We start from the raw sequence: 15,319 nt of genomic DNA on the forward strand, positions 1-15,319 counted from the left end.
ACGTTCAGTTACCTGATATTTTGAAAACAAGCTTGAACTGTAATTACCCTTTATATTTACTTAAAACATTTTAAATCTCTTACTGGATTTTTAAACCAAACAATGAAAATATCCTTTCTATTTAAGAAGAAAACTCAAAAGCTGTTGTGAGGAGCGGAGGTGGGCTGCGTTCCGGCCGCCCCGGCTCCCGCATGGCTAGCTTATGCCCGAAATAATTACGCAGAAACTGTATTCTTTTGAACACTGCTTGGCCCATTAGTTCCAGCCTCTTATTGGCTAGAAATAAGCCACATTAAGGCCAGACATTCATAAGAAAGAACAAGCCTCTGTGTGATTTCTTTCAGAGCTGGGTGGTGGGCCCCCAAAAACCAAGAGTTAAAAAAAATAGAAAACAACAATGAAGCCAATCGCAAACAAAAGCCGCCTATGTTAAGTATGTTCTAGACATACTGTGTTTTGGCAAACACTGTAGAAATGTGCATAAAATTCAAGTTAGCTAAAAGTAAATTGTCCGTATAGAAAAATAGTAATTTTTTTCATAGCTCACAATGAGTCCTGCAGGACGATTGTCTCTCGAAGGAAACAATAATCCAGGCTGTCGGAAGGGGATCCGACTTAGGAACTGTGCCTTGAGTCATCTATGTCTAGAAGAGATACATTTAAATTAGCCCAGTGCAGTCACACAGTTAATGTGACGGCCCTGTTTAGATACACTTCAAAGGCAGAAGTTAATTTTCTTTATTTAACTCTGGGCTTTAATGTAAAGGAAACGGACAAGATTCTCCCCTCCCCCCCCCTGCAAATCATTAAAAACAAAAGTGACAATCATTTGCGAAACACTAGAATGCTAAAGTGTTTTCTCTTTGTGCTGTAGCCGTAAGTTTCAGTAGCTGTAGCTTCTTGGTCTCACTTCATAGCCTTGGCTGACCTACAACTATCAATGTAGAGCAGGCTGGCCTTGAACTCAAAGATCTGACTAGCACACCTGACCTCTTTCTCAGAAATTTTTTTAATTTTTATTTTAATTTTATCTGTATGAGTGTGTTGTGTGCATGTTTGATGCCTGAAGAGCCCAGAGGGTGTTGGGTCTCCTGGAACTGGAGTGGACAAGCCCCCTGCTGTCCTCTCTGCAGGAGCAGCTCGTGCTCTTAACCATAAGCCATTTCTCCAGCCCCCCCTTTTTTTTCTTTTTTCTTTCCTAAAATGGCTTTTGTTTTGTTTTTACTTTGTCTTTCAGACAGTGCTCAGATAGCCCAAGCTGGCCTTGAACTTGTTGAGGATGACCTTGTACTCCTAGCTCTCCTGCCTGTGTCTCCCTGCTGTTATAACTGACAGTGGTGAGCCGCCATACCAACCAAGCATCTCTAATTACTTTTAGTCATTAAATGGTTTCTTCTGCTACAGATCAGGTAGTAATTACATTTTCCCAAAGAACAAACACATCTTTACCTGACGAATTTCACTGATTGCTATAGGCAGAGAACACTCTCCAAATCACCCACCAAACACATACTGAGAAAAACATGGAAATACGAAAACAAACTCTCAAATTAGTTCTTACAAAAATTTTCACCGGGGGGGGGGGGAGATGGCTCTGCTGTTAAGAGCATCAACTGCTCTTCCAGAGGACACAGGTTCAATTCCCAGCACTCACGTGGCAGCTAACTACTGTATTGCCTATAATTCCACGATCTGACACCCTCACGCAAATATACATGCAGGCAAACACCAATGCACGTAAAATAAAAATTATTTAAAATTTTTTTTTCACCAGCTCTCAAATGGTCTAATTCTCACCACACTATGCTATAGATAAGACAGTAACTTGTTAGTTTCCCTCAAATGAAAATGACCAATAAGGTACTAATTATACATAGTTTTTTATTACAAAGGCATTGTAAAGAATCAATACATTTTTGCAAAGTTGAGGAATGGCCAGAGAATATTACATTAGTCTTTCTTCCCTCTTTCCTTGCCCCAGTTCACCGTTTCTTCTTCCCTCCTCTCCTTCTTTGAATAACTCCTGGGCAAGAGCTGTACCACTGAGCTACATCCCAACCCCCTAAGTACATTCAGTGTCTATATATTTACACATATTACATATATTATAACTATTTGCATATATTTGTGTGTATGTATGTGAAGATAGTATGCATATATGTGTATGGACATTCACAGGTATGTGTGTGCACATGGAAGCCAAAGGTTGACATATGATGTCTTTCTTTGATCTCTCTCCACATTGCTAGTTGACTTAGCCATTGTTGTATTGCTGTGAAGAGACACCATGGCCACAGCAGCTCTTAGAAAGGAAAACATTTGCTAGGCGGTGATGGCGCACATCTTTAATCCCAGCACTCGGGAGGCAGAGGCAGGTGGATCTCTGTGAGTTCAGGGCCAGTTCCAGGACAGGCTCCAAAGCTACAGAGAAACCTTGTCTTGAAAAAACAAAAAAACAAAACAAAAGAGAGAGAAAGCATTTAATTGTGACTTGATGCTTGCTTACAGTTCCAGAGGTTTGGTCCATAATTGTGTTACACTTAGCCCATTATGCTCCATGAAGAAGGAAAGAGACTGCATTTACAGGTTCCAAAGATTTTATTAAATCACCACATAAGCTGACTGATCAGGGCTACAGGACAAGGACTCCCCTAACTGCACTAAGTAGAGGCAGTAGTGGCGAAAAATAATATATGCAGTGAAATCACAAATATCTGTTGCCAAGTTGCAGTTACAATTTTCACCAATCAGGATTAGGGACCTCCTTGGATGTACGTTCCATCGTTGTAAATTAATATACAATGCAAGGCTTTCAATCCAACCAGTCAGATTCATTTGTTCTTTCTGTGGTTAGGAACAGCCACAATGTTTCTAAAGAGCTAAAGGTGTACAACCAGAGGACACATGTTTCTGTGGTTTAGGGAGGAGGCGGGTCAGCCATTGGAAAGTTCTCAGTTCCCCTAGGGCTTGGGAACCTGAACTTCATTTCACCTTGCAAGTAAAATCGAGTCTAAAGACAAAATGGCAGTATTTGGGCCAAGGTGCTTTTGCCTGCACCCTTCAGCATCATGGTGAGAGCATAGTGGCAGGCAGGCAGACATGGTGCTGAAGAAGTAGCTGAGAGTTCTACATCTGGATCCACAGACAACAGGGAGAGACACTGGACCTGACTTGAGCTTCAGAAACCCCAAATCCCACCCCCAGGGACACACTTCCTCCTCTAGGCCACACCCACTCCACGGCCATGCCTTCTAATCCTTTCAAAGAGTGCCCCTCCCTGATGAGTAAGCATTCAAATCCATGAGCCACTCTCATTCAAACACTACATTGATACAATATCTCCTGCTAAACCCTGAGTTCATGGATTCCATTTAGCTGGTCAAGCTGAGCTAACTTGCTCCGGAGAATCCCATTTCCACCTTCTGAGCACTGAGATTGCAGGCAGACCACAGCCACCCAACTTTCAAAAGCATACAGTCATCAGGAATTGTTCTTACTACTGCCCTAATGCAAAGGGCATTAATACCCGTTACAGTTCAATAACTTAGACCCCTAGAAGGTGCATGCTCATAATTTATACCAACATATCACAAACCATATAAATTATTTGCTTAGAAATTGAAGTATGAATTCTAAAAATGATCTTAAATATACTTTCTCCAGACAAACTCTGAAGTCAGTGTTTTTCATCTTAACATCTGTCAAGTATGCTGTACCGGCAGCGGAACCATATGCAATCTGTAGGTGAGACTGCTGAAATGTCAATCTTTGTGGTTTGGGGACAGAGACTTGCTGTTTTGTCCAGTTCGGTCTTGAACTCCTGGGCTGGAGTGGTCCCCCTCCACGAGTCTCCCGAGCAGACTGGAGCACACCTCCCTATCCGGTTGTTTACACACTTTGCAAACCTGATGGTGGCTGGCTGAGATGAGACAAGCTGAGTAGATGTGAAAGGCTGGCTGATGTTTCTTTTTTTTTTTTTTTTTTTTTTGGTTTTTTTTTTCGAGACAGGGTTTCTCTGTGGTTTTGGAGCCTTTCCTGGAACTAGCTCTGTAGACCAGGCTGGTCTCGAACTCACAGAGATCCGCCTGCCTCTGCCTCCCAAGTGCTGGGATTAAAGGCGTGCGCCACCACCGCCCGGCCTGGCTGATGTTTCTTGTGTTCACTTTAAAGCGCTGAATTATGAAAGAATCCTGTTAGCATCCTGGGGTACAGCTAGCGACAGAGCACTTGGCTTGCATGCACAGGACCTTGGGATCTATCCCTAGTACCACACACACACACACACAAGTCAGGCATGGGCTCATGCCTATAGTACCAGCATTTAGAAAAAGTAATCCTCCCAGAGGCAAGAGGACTATTGCAAACTGTGTACACTGATACAAAATGGATTAGCATTATTCCTTAGAGAGGAAGGAAGTAATTCGTTTTCTAGAATTTTCACTTACTGTAATTAAGAAATCAAATATTTTATTTCCTATATGTATGAATTAGGGTGCGTTGGTCAATTTTTTCTTTGCAGAGCTGGAAGCTATCAATTAAAGAGTACTGTGCTTGGACGGTAGAACATCAGGAGAGCAAGGCATGGTGGCGCATGCCTATAACCTCAGCATGCACTAGGCTGAGTTCCAGGGTAGCCTGAGCTACACAAAGAGAGACCCTACCTTTAGAAAATAGATAGTAACAATAAATATTCTATCCAGAAGATGCCCAACACTGTTCCTTTTCTGAAGATAAAAGCATCTGCTTAAAGAACTTAGGCAAGTGGATCTCTGTGAGTTAGAGGCCAGTTCCAGGACAGAAACTCTGCCTCAAAAAAGAAAGAAACAAACAACTTCAGTGTTGATGTAATAAATTATTAACGATATCTGGGGAGGCTTATTATTCAAATGTCTTGACTGAACTCTATACAGATAGAAACTGAACTGTAAGGACAAAAGGCAATTTGATCAAGTGTAAGAAATAGCCTGAGAGTTTAGGCTAGAAATATAAACAATCAAAACTGGAGGTTTTTAAAAACTCAACTGGCCTTATAATATTAGAATAGAAATATTAATAACTTCAAAATGTCACCTGTCACTTGTAATTTTAGCCAAAGCACTAGAGACGTGAAAACGTGGAAGGAAGACTTTCAGGCTGGAATGAATGGGAAAGGTTTGGATAACAGTTAAAAAAAAATCATTGATAATTTCAAAACAAGTTGGCCTATGGAAAAGGAATTCTTCATGATGGAACCCATAATAACTGGTTGGTGACGCAGGCCTGCTGCAGGTGACCGAGAGCAATGGAGAAACAAAACCAAGTCTCTAGGGAGTCCTGGACTCCTCACTCCTCGGGGGGCCTGTCACTCGCCTCCTTCCTGCGATAGAAGATGAACACAGACTTCACTGTGCCATCACCGCTCTGCTGGGAAAAGCACAGGAAGGTGGCCCAGAGGAAACCGCACAGTCCTGTGTACGCTGTTCTCCAGTGCACAGGGACAAGGCTGAAGTTGGTCAGCTGTGGTGTAGAAAGAGTCTGTTAGGAATGCATAGGAACAGTTTGTTTTGGGTTTTGTTTTTATTCCATGCTAGGGACTGAACTTTTGACCCAGCACATAACAGGCAAATGCTCTACCACTGAGCCAAGGCCCAGCCCCAGATTCTCTTTTGCTATTGGTTGTGAGCCTAGCCTTTAATGGCTGAGCCATCTCTCCAGCCCCGGATTCACTATAGCTTGGCACTCACCTGCACAAAGGGCCAGTACATCAGACCACTCTGGAATAAAGAAAGCCCACATTAGAATGCTGTCTAGTTACAAAACAAAAGCAGAGTTCATTCTATAAGACACAAAGAAATGTCAGGCATGTAGGCTGCCCAGCAAGGACTGAATTGCACTCTGAGCTGATTAAATGGAGACTTCTCCACACCGTGTGAACAGAGCAGGTGGAGACTTGAGGGCAAGCTTGTAAGTGAGTACACCTTTTGTTAGCTATAAGTGTGGAATGAAAAGTCAGCATGAGATTCTGGAAGCAAAAGACACTTTAAAATAATCACATGTATTTATATATTATAATTTCCAAGTGAATATCAGAATATAATATATATTACACGTTTTTTTTTTTATCAGTGAATTCTTTAAAGTATATTCCAAACTAAAAGAAATTTTTTTTGAGATAGGGCCTCACTATGGCGTCATTGGTTTGGCCCACACTATAAATCAGGCTGCCTTAGAATTCACAGAGATCCGCCTGCCTCTGACTTCCACTGCTGGGACAAAAAGGCATGTGTCACAAACAGTTCTTGTTTGTTTGTTTGTTTTTGTTTTTCAAGACAAGGTTTCACTGTATAGCTTTGGCTGTCCTGAACTTGCTTTGTAGAGCAGGCTGGCCTCAGACTCAGAGATCTGCCTGCCTCTGCCTCCTGAGTGCTGGGATTAAAGTTGTGTGCACCAAGGGCTGGAGAGATGACTCAGTGGTTAAGAGCATTGCCTGCTCTTCCAAAGGTCCTGAGTTCAATTCCCAGCAACCACATGGTGGCTCATAACCATCTGTAATGAGGTCTGGTGCCCTCTTCTGGCCTGCAGACATACACACAAACAGAATATTGTATACATAATAAATAAATAAATATATATATATATATATATATATATATTTTTAAAAAGCAGTTCTTTATGGAACAACACGCAAACAACCTATCTAATGCTATCTCTTGGTACAGAATAAGATTAGCTGACATTACAAAATTTCTTCTTACATATATTTTGTGTGTGTGTGTGTGTGTGTGTGTGTGTAGGTAGGTAGGTAGATAGGTCGGAAGATACTTGCAGAAGTCTTTGAGACTGAATCCAAGTTCTCAGACCTGGTGGCAAGCCCCCTTACCTACTGAGTCATCTTGCCAACATCTTAATTTTTAAAATCATTTTTTTATTTATTTGCTTTAGTAATTGGGTCTTGCTCTGTAGTTCGGTTTGGTCTCAAACTAATAGTAGTCCTCCTGCCTCAGCCTCCTGAGTGCTGGGGTTATAAGTATGAGCCACTACACTTCAATAATTAATTTTTAAAAATATATATACGAGAGGCTGGAGAGATGGCTCAGTGGTTAAGAGCATTGCCTGCTCTTCCAAAGGTCCTGAGTTCAATTCCCGGCAACCATATGGTGACTCACAACCATCTGTAATGAGGTCTGGTGCCCTCTTCTGGCCTGTAGACATACACACAGACAGAATATTATATACATAATAAATAAATGATATATATATATGAGCCAGGCAGTGGTGGCACACGCCTTTAATCGCAGCACTTGGGAAGCAGAGGCAAGAGGATCTCTGTGAGTTCAAGGCCAGCCTGGTCTACAAGAGCTAGTTCCAGGACAGGCTCCAAAGCTACAGAGAAACCCTGTTTCGAAAAATCAAAATAAATAAAATTAAAAAATAAAATATATACATGAGCCAGCTGGCAAATCTTTAATTCTAGCACTTGGGAGGTAGAGTATGTATGGTGTGTGTGTGTGTGTGTGTGTGTGTGTGTGCGTGTGCGTGTGTGTGTGTGAAAGACAGGATTCTTTCTGCAGGAACACAGAAATCAGCTTGAAGGACCTTCTACTGGCCAACTCTGGAATGCTTGAGAGCATCAAAATTAATTAAACATCACAATGAATTATAAACTGCTGGAAGAAAAAAAGAACCCCAGAGTACACACCCACCAACCATAAAGAAGACCCCCAGAGTACATACCCACCATAAAGAAGTGGACAAAAGAGCCCGCCCTTGCTCACAGTCCAGAGCTGAGTGGCACCTGGTGAACACCAGGGCCGGGAAGATTCACCACACAGTACCCAGCACAGCAGGGTAGTCAGAAATGGTGCAGAGGTTAAGCTGTGCACAAGTACCTAGCATGCACAAGACCCTGGATGGTAGCCCCAGCACTGTAGGAAAGAGGGAAGGTGAAGGAAGGGGGATAGAAGGGAAGGAAATGGAGGGGAAGAGGCTCAGACTACTTGGAAGATTGTGTGATCCCAGCTACTTGTGAGCAGGAGGATTGCAAGTTCTACATCTGCCTAGGAAACTTAGTGAGTCCCTTCCTCAACAATGATTGGTAAAAAAGAGCTTGGCGTAACTCATGGGTAGCACACACGTCTAGCATGCTTGGGATCCACTGCAAAAAATAATAAGTAAATAGGGCTGAGGATATGGTTCAGTTGGTAGAATGTTTGCCTAGCATTCCACAAATCTCTGGGTTCAAGTCTCAGCTCAGGGATAGCCTTAGATACATAAGACAATAATTTCAATAATAATAAAAATAATAGACTGGGGCAGGTAGGGAGTGATAGGTTACTTGCCTAATGTATGTGAGGACCTGGGTCTAATCCCAGTGCTGGAAAGGAATCCTAGGTCTTACACCCAAGGCAGTACTAAGGGAAGAGATTACCAATGACCTATACTGCCGGTTCTGCTCCCTCTTCTTTCTAACATTTGACATACAGCACAGTGTGTAGCCTACAATGCCTATAATCTCAGCACTCAGGAGGCTGAGGAAGGATTACTGTACATTTGGGGACAAGCCTTGAGTACAGAGTAGGTTTGGGCCAGCCTGGGCTACACAGTGAGACCTTGTTTCAAAACAAACAACAAAATCAATAAATGTTTAAATTAATAAAACATGTCATATGTGTGTATCTCTCTTGAATCTGATATAATGGGAAACCTCACTCCCTTCTAAAATAAAGGACAAGGAAGTCACATTCCAAAGTCGCTGTAGAGGCACAATTTCTACCCCAAGAGAAATAGAAAGAGTTCTAAACCCCTTCCTTGCAGGAAATGTTCGTAACTATAGGGATCTGGGGTTCTCTGGCTTCAGATCTCCAGTCTCCCTTCAATCATCAAATGGACATTGCTGGTTCTGGCTCAGATCCATCCACCAGAAGATCCTGGAAACACTGCAAGTGACCGCTCAATGTGGCTTCATATTGTCTTGGCTTTTGTGTCTTTAAACTGAGAACCCCCCCACTAAAGAAATACTTCTACCTCCAAGCTATAACTCTCCCCTCAGCACTGCTAAGGTACTCTACCCCAGACACAGACTAAGTACATGTAAGACATTAGAGATATATTTTGGGATCCTGACAATTTATCTGATTGTTATTATTAGTTGAATCAGTCTAGTGCTGGGTCAAAGCTGAGAAATATCACTGACTTTGCCAGGCCTGAAGACAACAAGCCCTCACTGAATGCATGGGTAGTGTTGGTTCAACATAGACCTTTGTCCTGAAGAAAGAACACAGCAGTAGATTTGCTTCACTAGGAATAAGCCTGGGAAACACCTCTGTGACATGGAGAAGGCTCTTTCACAGGACTCAACAGAACACACACATCGCTGCACCAACAGTGGGGACGATACCTTGACAGCCCACTGCATACAATTCCTGTTTTACAAATACGTTTGGAAACCTATTGAATACATTGTGATTGCTGATCAGAATAAATCTAATGAAGTAAAAAATCATCGTGAACACCTGCCTGAATGCAGCGACAGTGTTTATTTCCTGTCCCTGAGAAGCAGATGCACCGACCTAGAGTCTCAGTTACTTAGGAGACTGAGGTAGGAAGGTTACGTGAGCCCAAAAGTTGTAAACCATTTTGGGTGACATCATGAGATATTCATTTTCAAATTAAAACAAAACAAAATGTCACAGAATTGAAACTGTTTTTTTGAAATATTGGATTCCCAGATCAACCAAAGTTGATTAAGTCTAACTTAATCATGGTTGTATCGAGTCCATCCTAGTGGCATAAACCTGTAATCCCATCTCCTCCAGAGGCTGAGGTCCCAGGAGAATCACAGGTTTGAGGGCTGTCTGAGCTACAGTGAACTGAATGCCAATCTGGTCAATTTATAGAGATCATTGCTCAAGAAAGGAAAGAGGGAAGTAGGGAAAGAAAAAGAGAGTGGAAGGGAGGAAAGAAAAATGCAGGAAGAAAAGGGAGGGAAAGGGGGAAGAAGGGAAGAGACTGAAAGAAAAGCTAGGTGGGCCAGTGATGGAGGAAGGTCATTGGTTAATTAATAAAGAAACTGCTTGTCCCTGATAGGTTAGAACATAGGTGGGTGGAGTAAACAGAACAGAATGCTGGGAGGAAGAGAAAGTGAGGTAAGATGCCAGGCCACTGATCTCCAGGGCAGACGCGATGAAGCAAGCCGGCAGGTCAGACATGCTGAATCTTTCCCAGTAAGACTGGTGCTACACAGATTACTAAATATGGGTTAGGCAAGATGTGAGAATTAGCCATTAAGAGGCTAGAACTAATGGGCCAAGCAGTGTTTAAAAGAATACAGTTTCCATGTAACTATTTCAGGGCATAAGCTAGCCAGGCGGCCGGGAGCTGGGTGGCAGGAACACAGCCCGCAGCTCCTTCAACAGGCCAGCGAGATGGCTCAGTGGGGAAAGGAGCTTGCTGCTAAGTCCAAGGACCTGAGTTCAACCTCTGGAATCCACACAGTGAAGGAGAGATCTCCCACAAGTGGACCTCTGACTTCCACACTCCTAAGCCCCATCATTCCAATAGATAAATAACGTCACTGTTGGGGGGCGCTCATGCACGTGCGTGGAGTTCAGGGACCACTGTGAGAGTCGTCATGTGAGTCCTCAGGCTTGGCAGGAAACTCCTTTACCCAATGAGCCTTCTCAACAAATGTTAAAAATACTTTAGAAGATACGATTAGATTTTCAAAAGCCAGCCTTACCTTATATGTATTCCAGAATTTTTGCTTCAGGTCCAAAAATATGTCATCCTTTCCCTGGAGAATGCTCATACCTATTTACAGAAACATACCAGAAGGAGTTCAGAAGCAGAACGACCACTGTCTAACAGTGGTCAAGTTCCTCATCCCAACAGCATCCAGGCACATCCAGTTCCAACCATTCACTATGTGGCTGTTGACCCATAGTGAAAAACATATTTAAAACAGAAATATCTGTTTTAAAACTGAATTTAAAGGAACACCAAGTAGGAAGTAAGAATAGCCAGATATAAAAGTTATAGCAGAATGATTCTTTATCTAAACAAAGAATCCACAAAAAGCAAACTAATACTAGCATTGGATAATGAGCTCGCTGGTGTCTTTCTAATTTGTGTTTATTTCACATTTATTTATTTACTATGTGTTTGCATTTGCCACTGCCCAAGTGTGGAGGCCAAAGAACAACGGGCCGAGGTCAGTTCTCTTTCCACCCCGTGGGCTCCACGGTGGTCAGGTTTAGGAGCAGGTGTCTTTCTTCACATGTATGTATACCACATGCTGTGGATAAGGTTGCAAGCCGCAGTGTAGGTGCTGGAAAGTGAAGCCTGGCCTTTTGCAAGAACAACTGTTCTTAACTGCTGAGTCATCTGTCCAGCCCTGGCTGTCCTGGAACTCACTTTGTAGACCAGCCTGGCCTCAAACTCACAGAGATCCACCTGTTTCTGCCTCCGTGTGCTGGGATTAAAGGTGTGAGCCACTACACCCAGCTCATTTGTTGTTTTGTGAGACAGGACTTCAAGTATCATAGGTTGGTCTCAAACTCACTATTAGGTAGCCAAAGATGATTTGATCCTCTGTCTCTGCCTCTCACGTGCTGGAAAACTACAGATGGGAACCACCATCCCCAGGCATGTGTTGCTGGGGGCAGAGTCCAGGGTCCAAGCCCTCTGCCAACTGAGTTGCAGCCCTGGCACCAACTTTGAAAACAACAACAACAAAAAATTAACCTTTCCCCTTTTTCTTCTCCTTCCTTTCTTTTGTTCTTTTTTAGTTGTGCTGGGATTAAACCTGGGGCCTCCAGCATGGTAAGCCCACACTCTAACAAACTCTCACCCTAACTTCATTCCTTTAAAGATAAAAACTACTGGGCCCTGGACATTCCAGCAACTACAATTTTCCCATTAGTATATTCTATCAGAGTTTAACATTCGAGAAATAGAGCCAGAACCTTACTTTTAAAGGTGTGTAAAAACAACCCTTAAAAATTCTGACAGCCCTGATTGTGAACTTAGGGGGATGGGGGTGGAATAAGAGTGTGTTATTAGTCAATTACACGAGACAGAACCCAGTAACTGTTGTAGTACTGTGACCTGCTTACCCAGTTAATGCTAATCAGCAGATCATTTGACCTACCTTACAATTAACTGGTAGGAGGAAAAGACAGCTAGTTAGTCATGGTGGCACTGTAAAGCTAGCAAGCAAGAGGCTGAGGCAGGAGGACTGCCATGAACACTACACAGCGTGGCTTTGTCTAAAGAAGTGTTTAGCGAGGCGAGCGGCAAGCCCGTGTCCAGGTGCAGTCCCTGACCATCAGTTTTGAAGGAGCTCATGTTCCCCTTCATTGGAACATGAAGGAGGGAGACTGAACCACAAATCTGGAAGCAAGACGCAGCAAAAATCCAGACGGGTGATATATCAGAAGGCCTCAGGCCTTCACCCTAGGTGTCTCCCACACCCTGGGACAGCACCATTTCCCAGTTTCCTACTATGACTACCAACATCAAGATGAAGAACATGGCTGAAGCTTGGATTATGCTGTCTTCTGGTGAACTTCCAAATCCTTCCATCCATGTCTCCTCATTCTATAACATGCATGGAAATTGTGAGAGTATCCGCCTTATTACTGTATTCGTATTACCTTAGTATTGTGATATCTCAAAGATCCAATAGGAATCTAGCCTGTGAAGTCGCAGGACTTGATTAACCCCTTCGTCACTGCACCAAGGGTCAAGCCATCCAGTCCAGCGTGAAGAGAACTCCTTCTCAGGTACACAACCCCCTCCCATTCTCCCTGTGACCCCCTGCACCTCACCTCACCAAGCAAGACTAAGGCCCTGGAAATGGCTTCTCTGTAATCTCAGGTTCCACCCGCTCTGCCCCCAGAGTCACCGATCCCCTCATTTTTGAATTGGTGTATTGGCTGTGTGGTTTTCCCAGAACAGGTGGAGCACAAGGATGCAGCTACTAGGAGGTTAGCTAAGCCAGAGTCTCTTGAATGTATCCTTTTCTGGAGGAAAATAGACCCCACACTCACTTACTCACTCATTCTTGAACACCTTAGCATCTCAGCTCTGACACCAACCCCCTGAATCCCTGGCACGCTGGATCTCCAGTTTCCGGCCAGTAGCCCCCAAATTCTTCCCCACGGAAACCTTAAATCCCCTAATATCCAGTCCTCCTGTTGCTGCTTCAAGGCCTCGTTCCATCCCTGGCTCCCTGGGCGCAGAGTTGTCACCTCCTGCCTCAGCCCCAGTGGTTTCTGATCTCCGGTCTCCGCGATCCCCAATCTTCCCCACTCCCCGAGCCTCCTGCCGGGCCTGTAATGCCCCATCCCAGACTCCGATCTGCGCCTTGGCCCCTCACCGACGTAGAAGGCCGACAGGACAATGGGCCCACCGACAGTCTGGTCGCACAGCACCTTGGCCAGGACCGTGCGCGGCGCGCGGCCCGGCAGCGCGCGCTCCAGAAGACGCAGCCACACGTAGTTGAAGTTGCCATGGAAGGTTACGGCCAGGGTGGCCACGCGGCGCGTCTGGCGCCAGTCGGCCGGGCCTCCCCGCAGCCGCTGCTGCAGCGCATCACCCGCCGAGAAGAGGCCGGCGTAGAGCAGCACGTTGGTGGGCCACGGATAGCGCTGCGCCGCGCGTGGAAACACACGCCACCAACCCGCCATACCGCCCAGGGTGCCTTCCGCTCCTGCACACCTGACTGAGCCGCAGGCGCCAGGGCGATTGGACACCACTATGCACACCCAGCCCGTGTGCCCAATCCCGTCACGGTTGGCCATCGGGAGGGCGGAGCGTCTGCAGCATAAGGGGTCCACCCGGTTTGGGCAATTTGCAAGAAATCTCCAGAAGAAGAAGAGAGGCGCTCATACAGAAAGCAGAAGTGTCATTACCAAAGGCCGGGCATTGTAAGAACTGTGGCTGCCACCGGGGCATTGGTGATGACTTCACGACTTTGTGAATATGCCAAAAACCAGTGGCTCCTACACTTTAAAATCGAGATTTGTTTGTTTGAAACGGGATCTCATGTGTTCCAAACTGAGCCCCAACTCCGTATTTAGCTGAGGACGACTTTCAACTCCCATTCTTCTGCCTCCAGTTTCCATGTTCTGGGATTACAGGTTTGGGCCACAGGGTCCAACTTAAAGTGGACTTAAATTTTGTGACACGTAAATCCTATTTCTAAAGATGTGGCGCTGAAACGAAGCTCTGTAGTAGTGCAGAAAGCCCGGCTTCAGTTTCCCACTATTGCAATAAAAATGAAGAAAGCTACCAAAGTGTCAATGTACTTGAGATGCTTGTATGCAGGGAATTCATTCTTTTAGCACACAATACGTTGCCTTTCTAGGTCACTAAGGGCCAAATGTCAAAGGTTAGGCTGAGACATTTCCTGAATGAAATAGATCTGGATGATGTATCGAATACTCTCCCCACTTCAGCTTGTGTCTCAGTGACCCCTGCCACCCCAAAACAGGTTTGGAGACCTATGGTACCTGCTCCAAAAGCAAGGGTGAGTGGGCATATGGGCAGCAGTTAGAAACTCTGACGTTCTGCAACTCATTTGACCCTTTTCCTGCCTGTTCCTCCTTTCTTGATAGCCAGTCTCTCATTTAGTATCGCTCCTGTCTTCTGTTTGTTCAACATATTAATTTTTTTCTTTCTTTAAAAAAATCTAGCCCCTTTTAAGGAATATTTTCTTTTGTTTATATTTTTAATTTTTATTTTTAGCGTGTGTTTCGTCTGTACATTAATATCACGCCAAGTTCCCACAGAGTCACACACATCACCATTAGCTACCACGTGGGTGCTCAAGTGGTGGAGGTCAGTTCTCTCCTTCCACTTTGTAAATCCTGGGGATTGAATTCAGGCAGTCAGACTTGGAGACAAGTGCCTTAATCTTTTAAATCCTCTCATTAACTCAGTGTTTTAATTTTGAAATAATTCCAGACTTCAAAATATGTAGCAAAATTATACAAAGGAAGCTGGATGTGATGACAGACCTTGTCATTCCTGTACTTGGGATAGGAGCTGCTGAGGCCACCCTAGGCTATATAACAAGATGCCATCTGAAGAAAACAAAAACAAAAAATACAAAAAATTCCCACATACCTTTGATCTTTTGTTTTGTTTGAGTCTAGGGCTCATGTAACCTAGCCTCATCTTCCTAATCCTCCTGCTTCTGCCACAGTGCCCAGCCACCACATACTCTCTTTCCAATCCTCCCCACGTGTTGACATCTTGCATAACCATAGTAAGATTATCCAAACAAGGAAATAGGAGCTGTTGTAATAGAGTTACCCATTTACATGCTGATCTTCCT

At 44.1% G+C, this 15,319-nt stretch overlaps 1 protein-coding gene across 7 annotated transcripts in view; it reads right to left on the reverse strand.

The window, feature by feature from the left end:
• Positions 1–1,945: 1,945 nt before the first annotated feature.
• Mpv17l (MPV17 mitochondrial inner membrane protein like) overlaps positions 1,946–15,319 on the reverse strand; it is a 35,454-nt gene continuing 22,080 nt past the window's right edge. For 3 of the 7 annotated variants that reach the window (XM_057774132.1, XM_057774131.1, XM_057774129.1), the window contains 3 exons: positions 10,718–10,788; positions 5,724–5,753; positions 1,946–5,496 (listed from right to left, as the gene is read on the reverse strand). In XM_057774132.1, the coding sequence (XP_057630115.1) occupies positions 5,323–5,496; positions 5,724–5,753; positions 10,718–10,786 (273 nt within the window). In that variant the 5' untranslated portion in view covers positions 10,787–10,788 and the 3' untranslated portion in view covers positions 1,946–5,322. Of the gene's footprint in view, positions 5,497–5,723; positions 5,754–10,717; positions 10,789–11,539; positions 11,577–13,357; positions 13,686–15,319 lie in introns of those variants that run through there. The other 4 variants (XM_057774126.1, XM_057774127.1, XM_057774130.1 and 1 more) reach the window with 4 other exon arrangements.

Source organism: Chionomys nivalis, chromosome 7, assembly GCF_950005125.1.
Source record: "Chionomys nivalis chromosome 7, mChiNiv1.1, whole genome shotgun sequence".
Lineage (NCBI taxonomy): Eukaryota > Metazoa > Chordata > Mammalia > Rodentia > Cricetidae > Chionomys > Chionomys nivalis.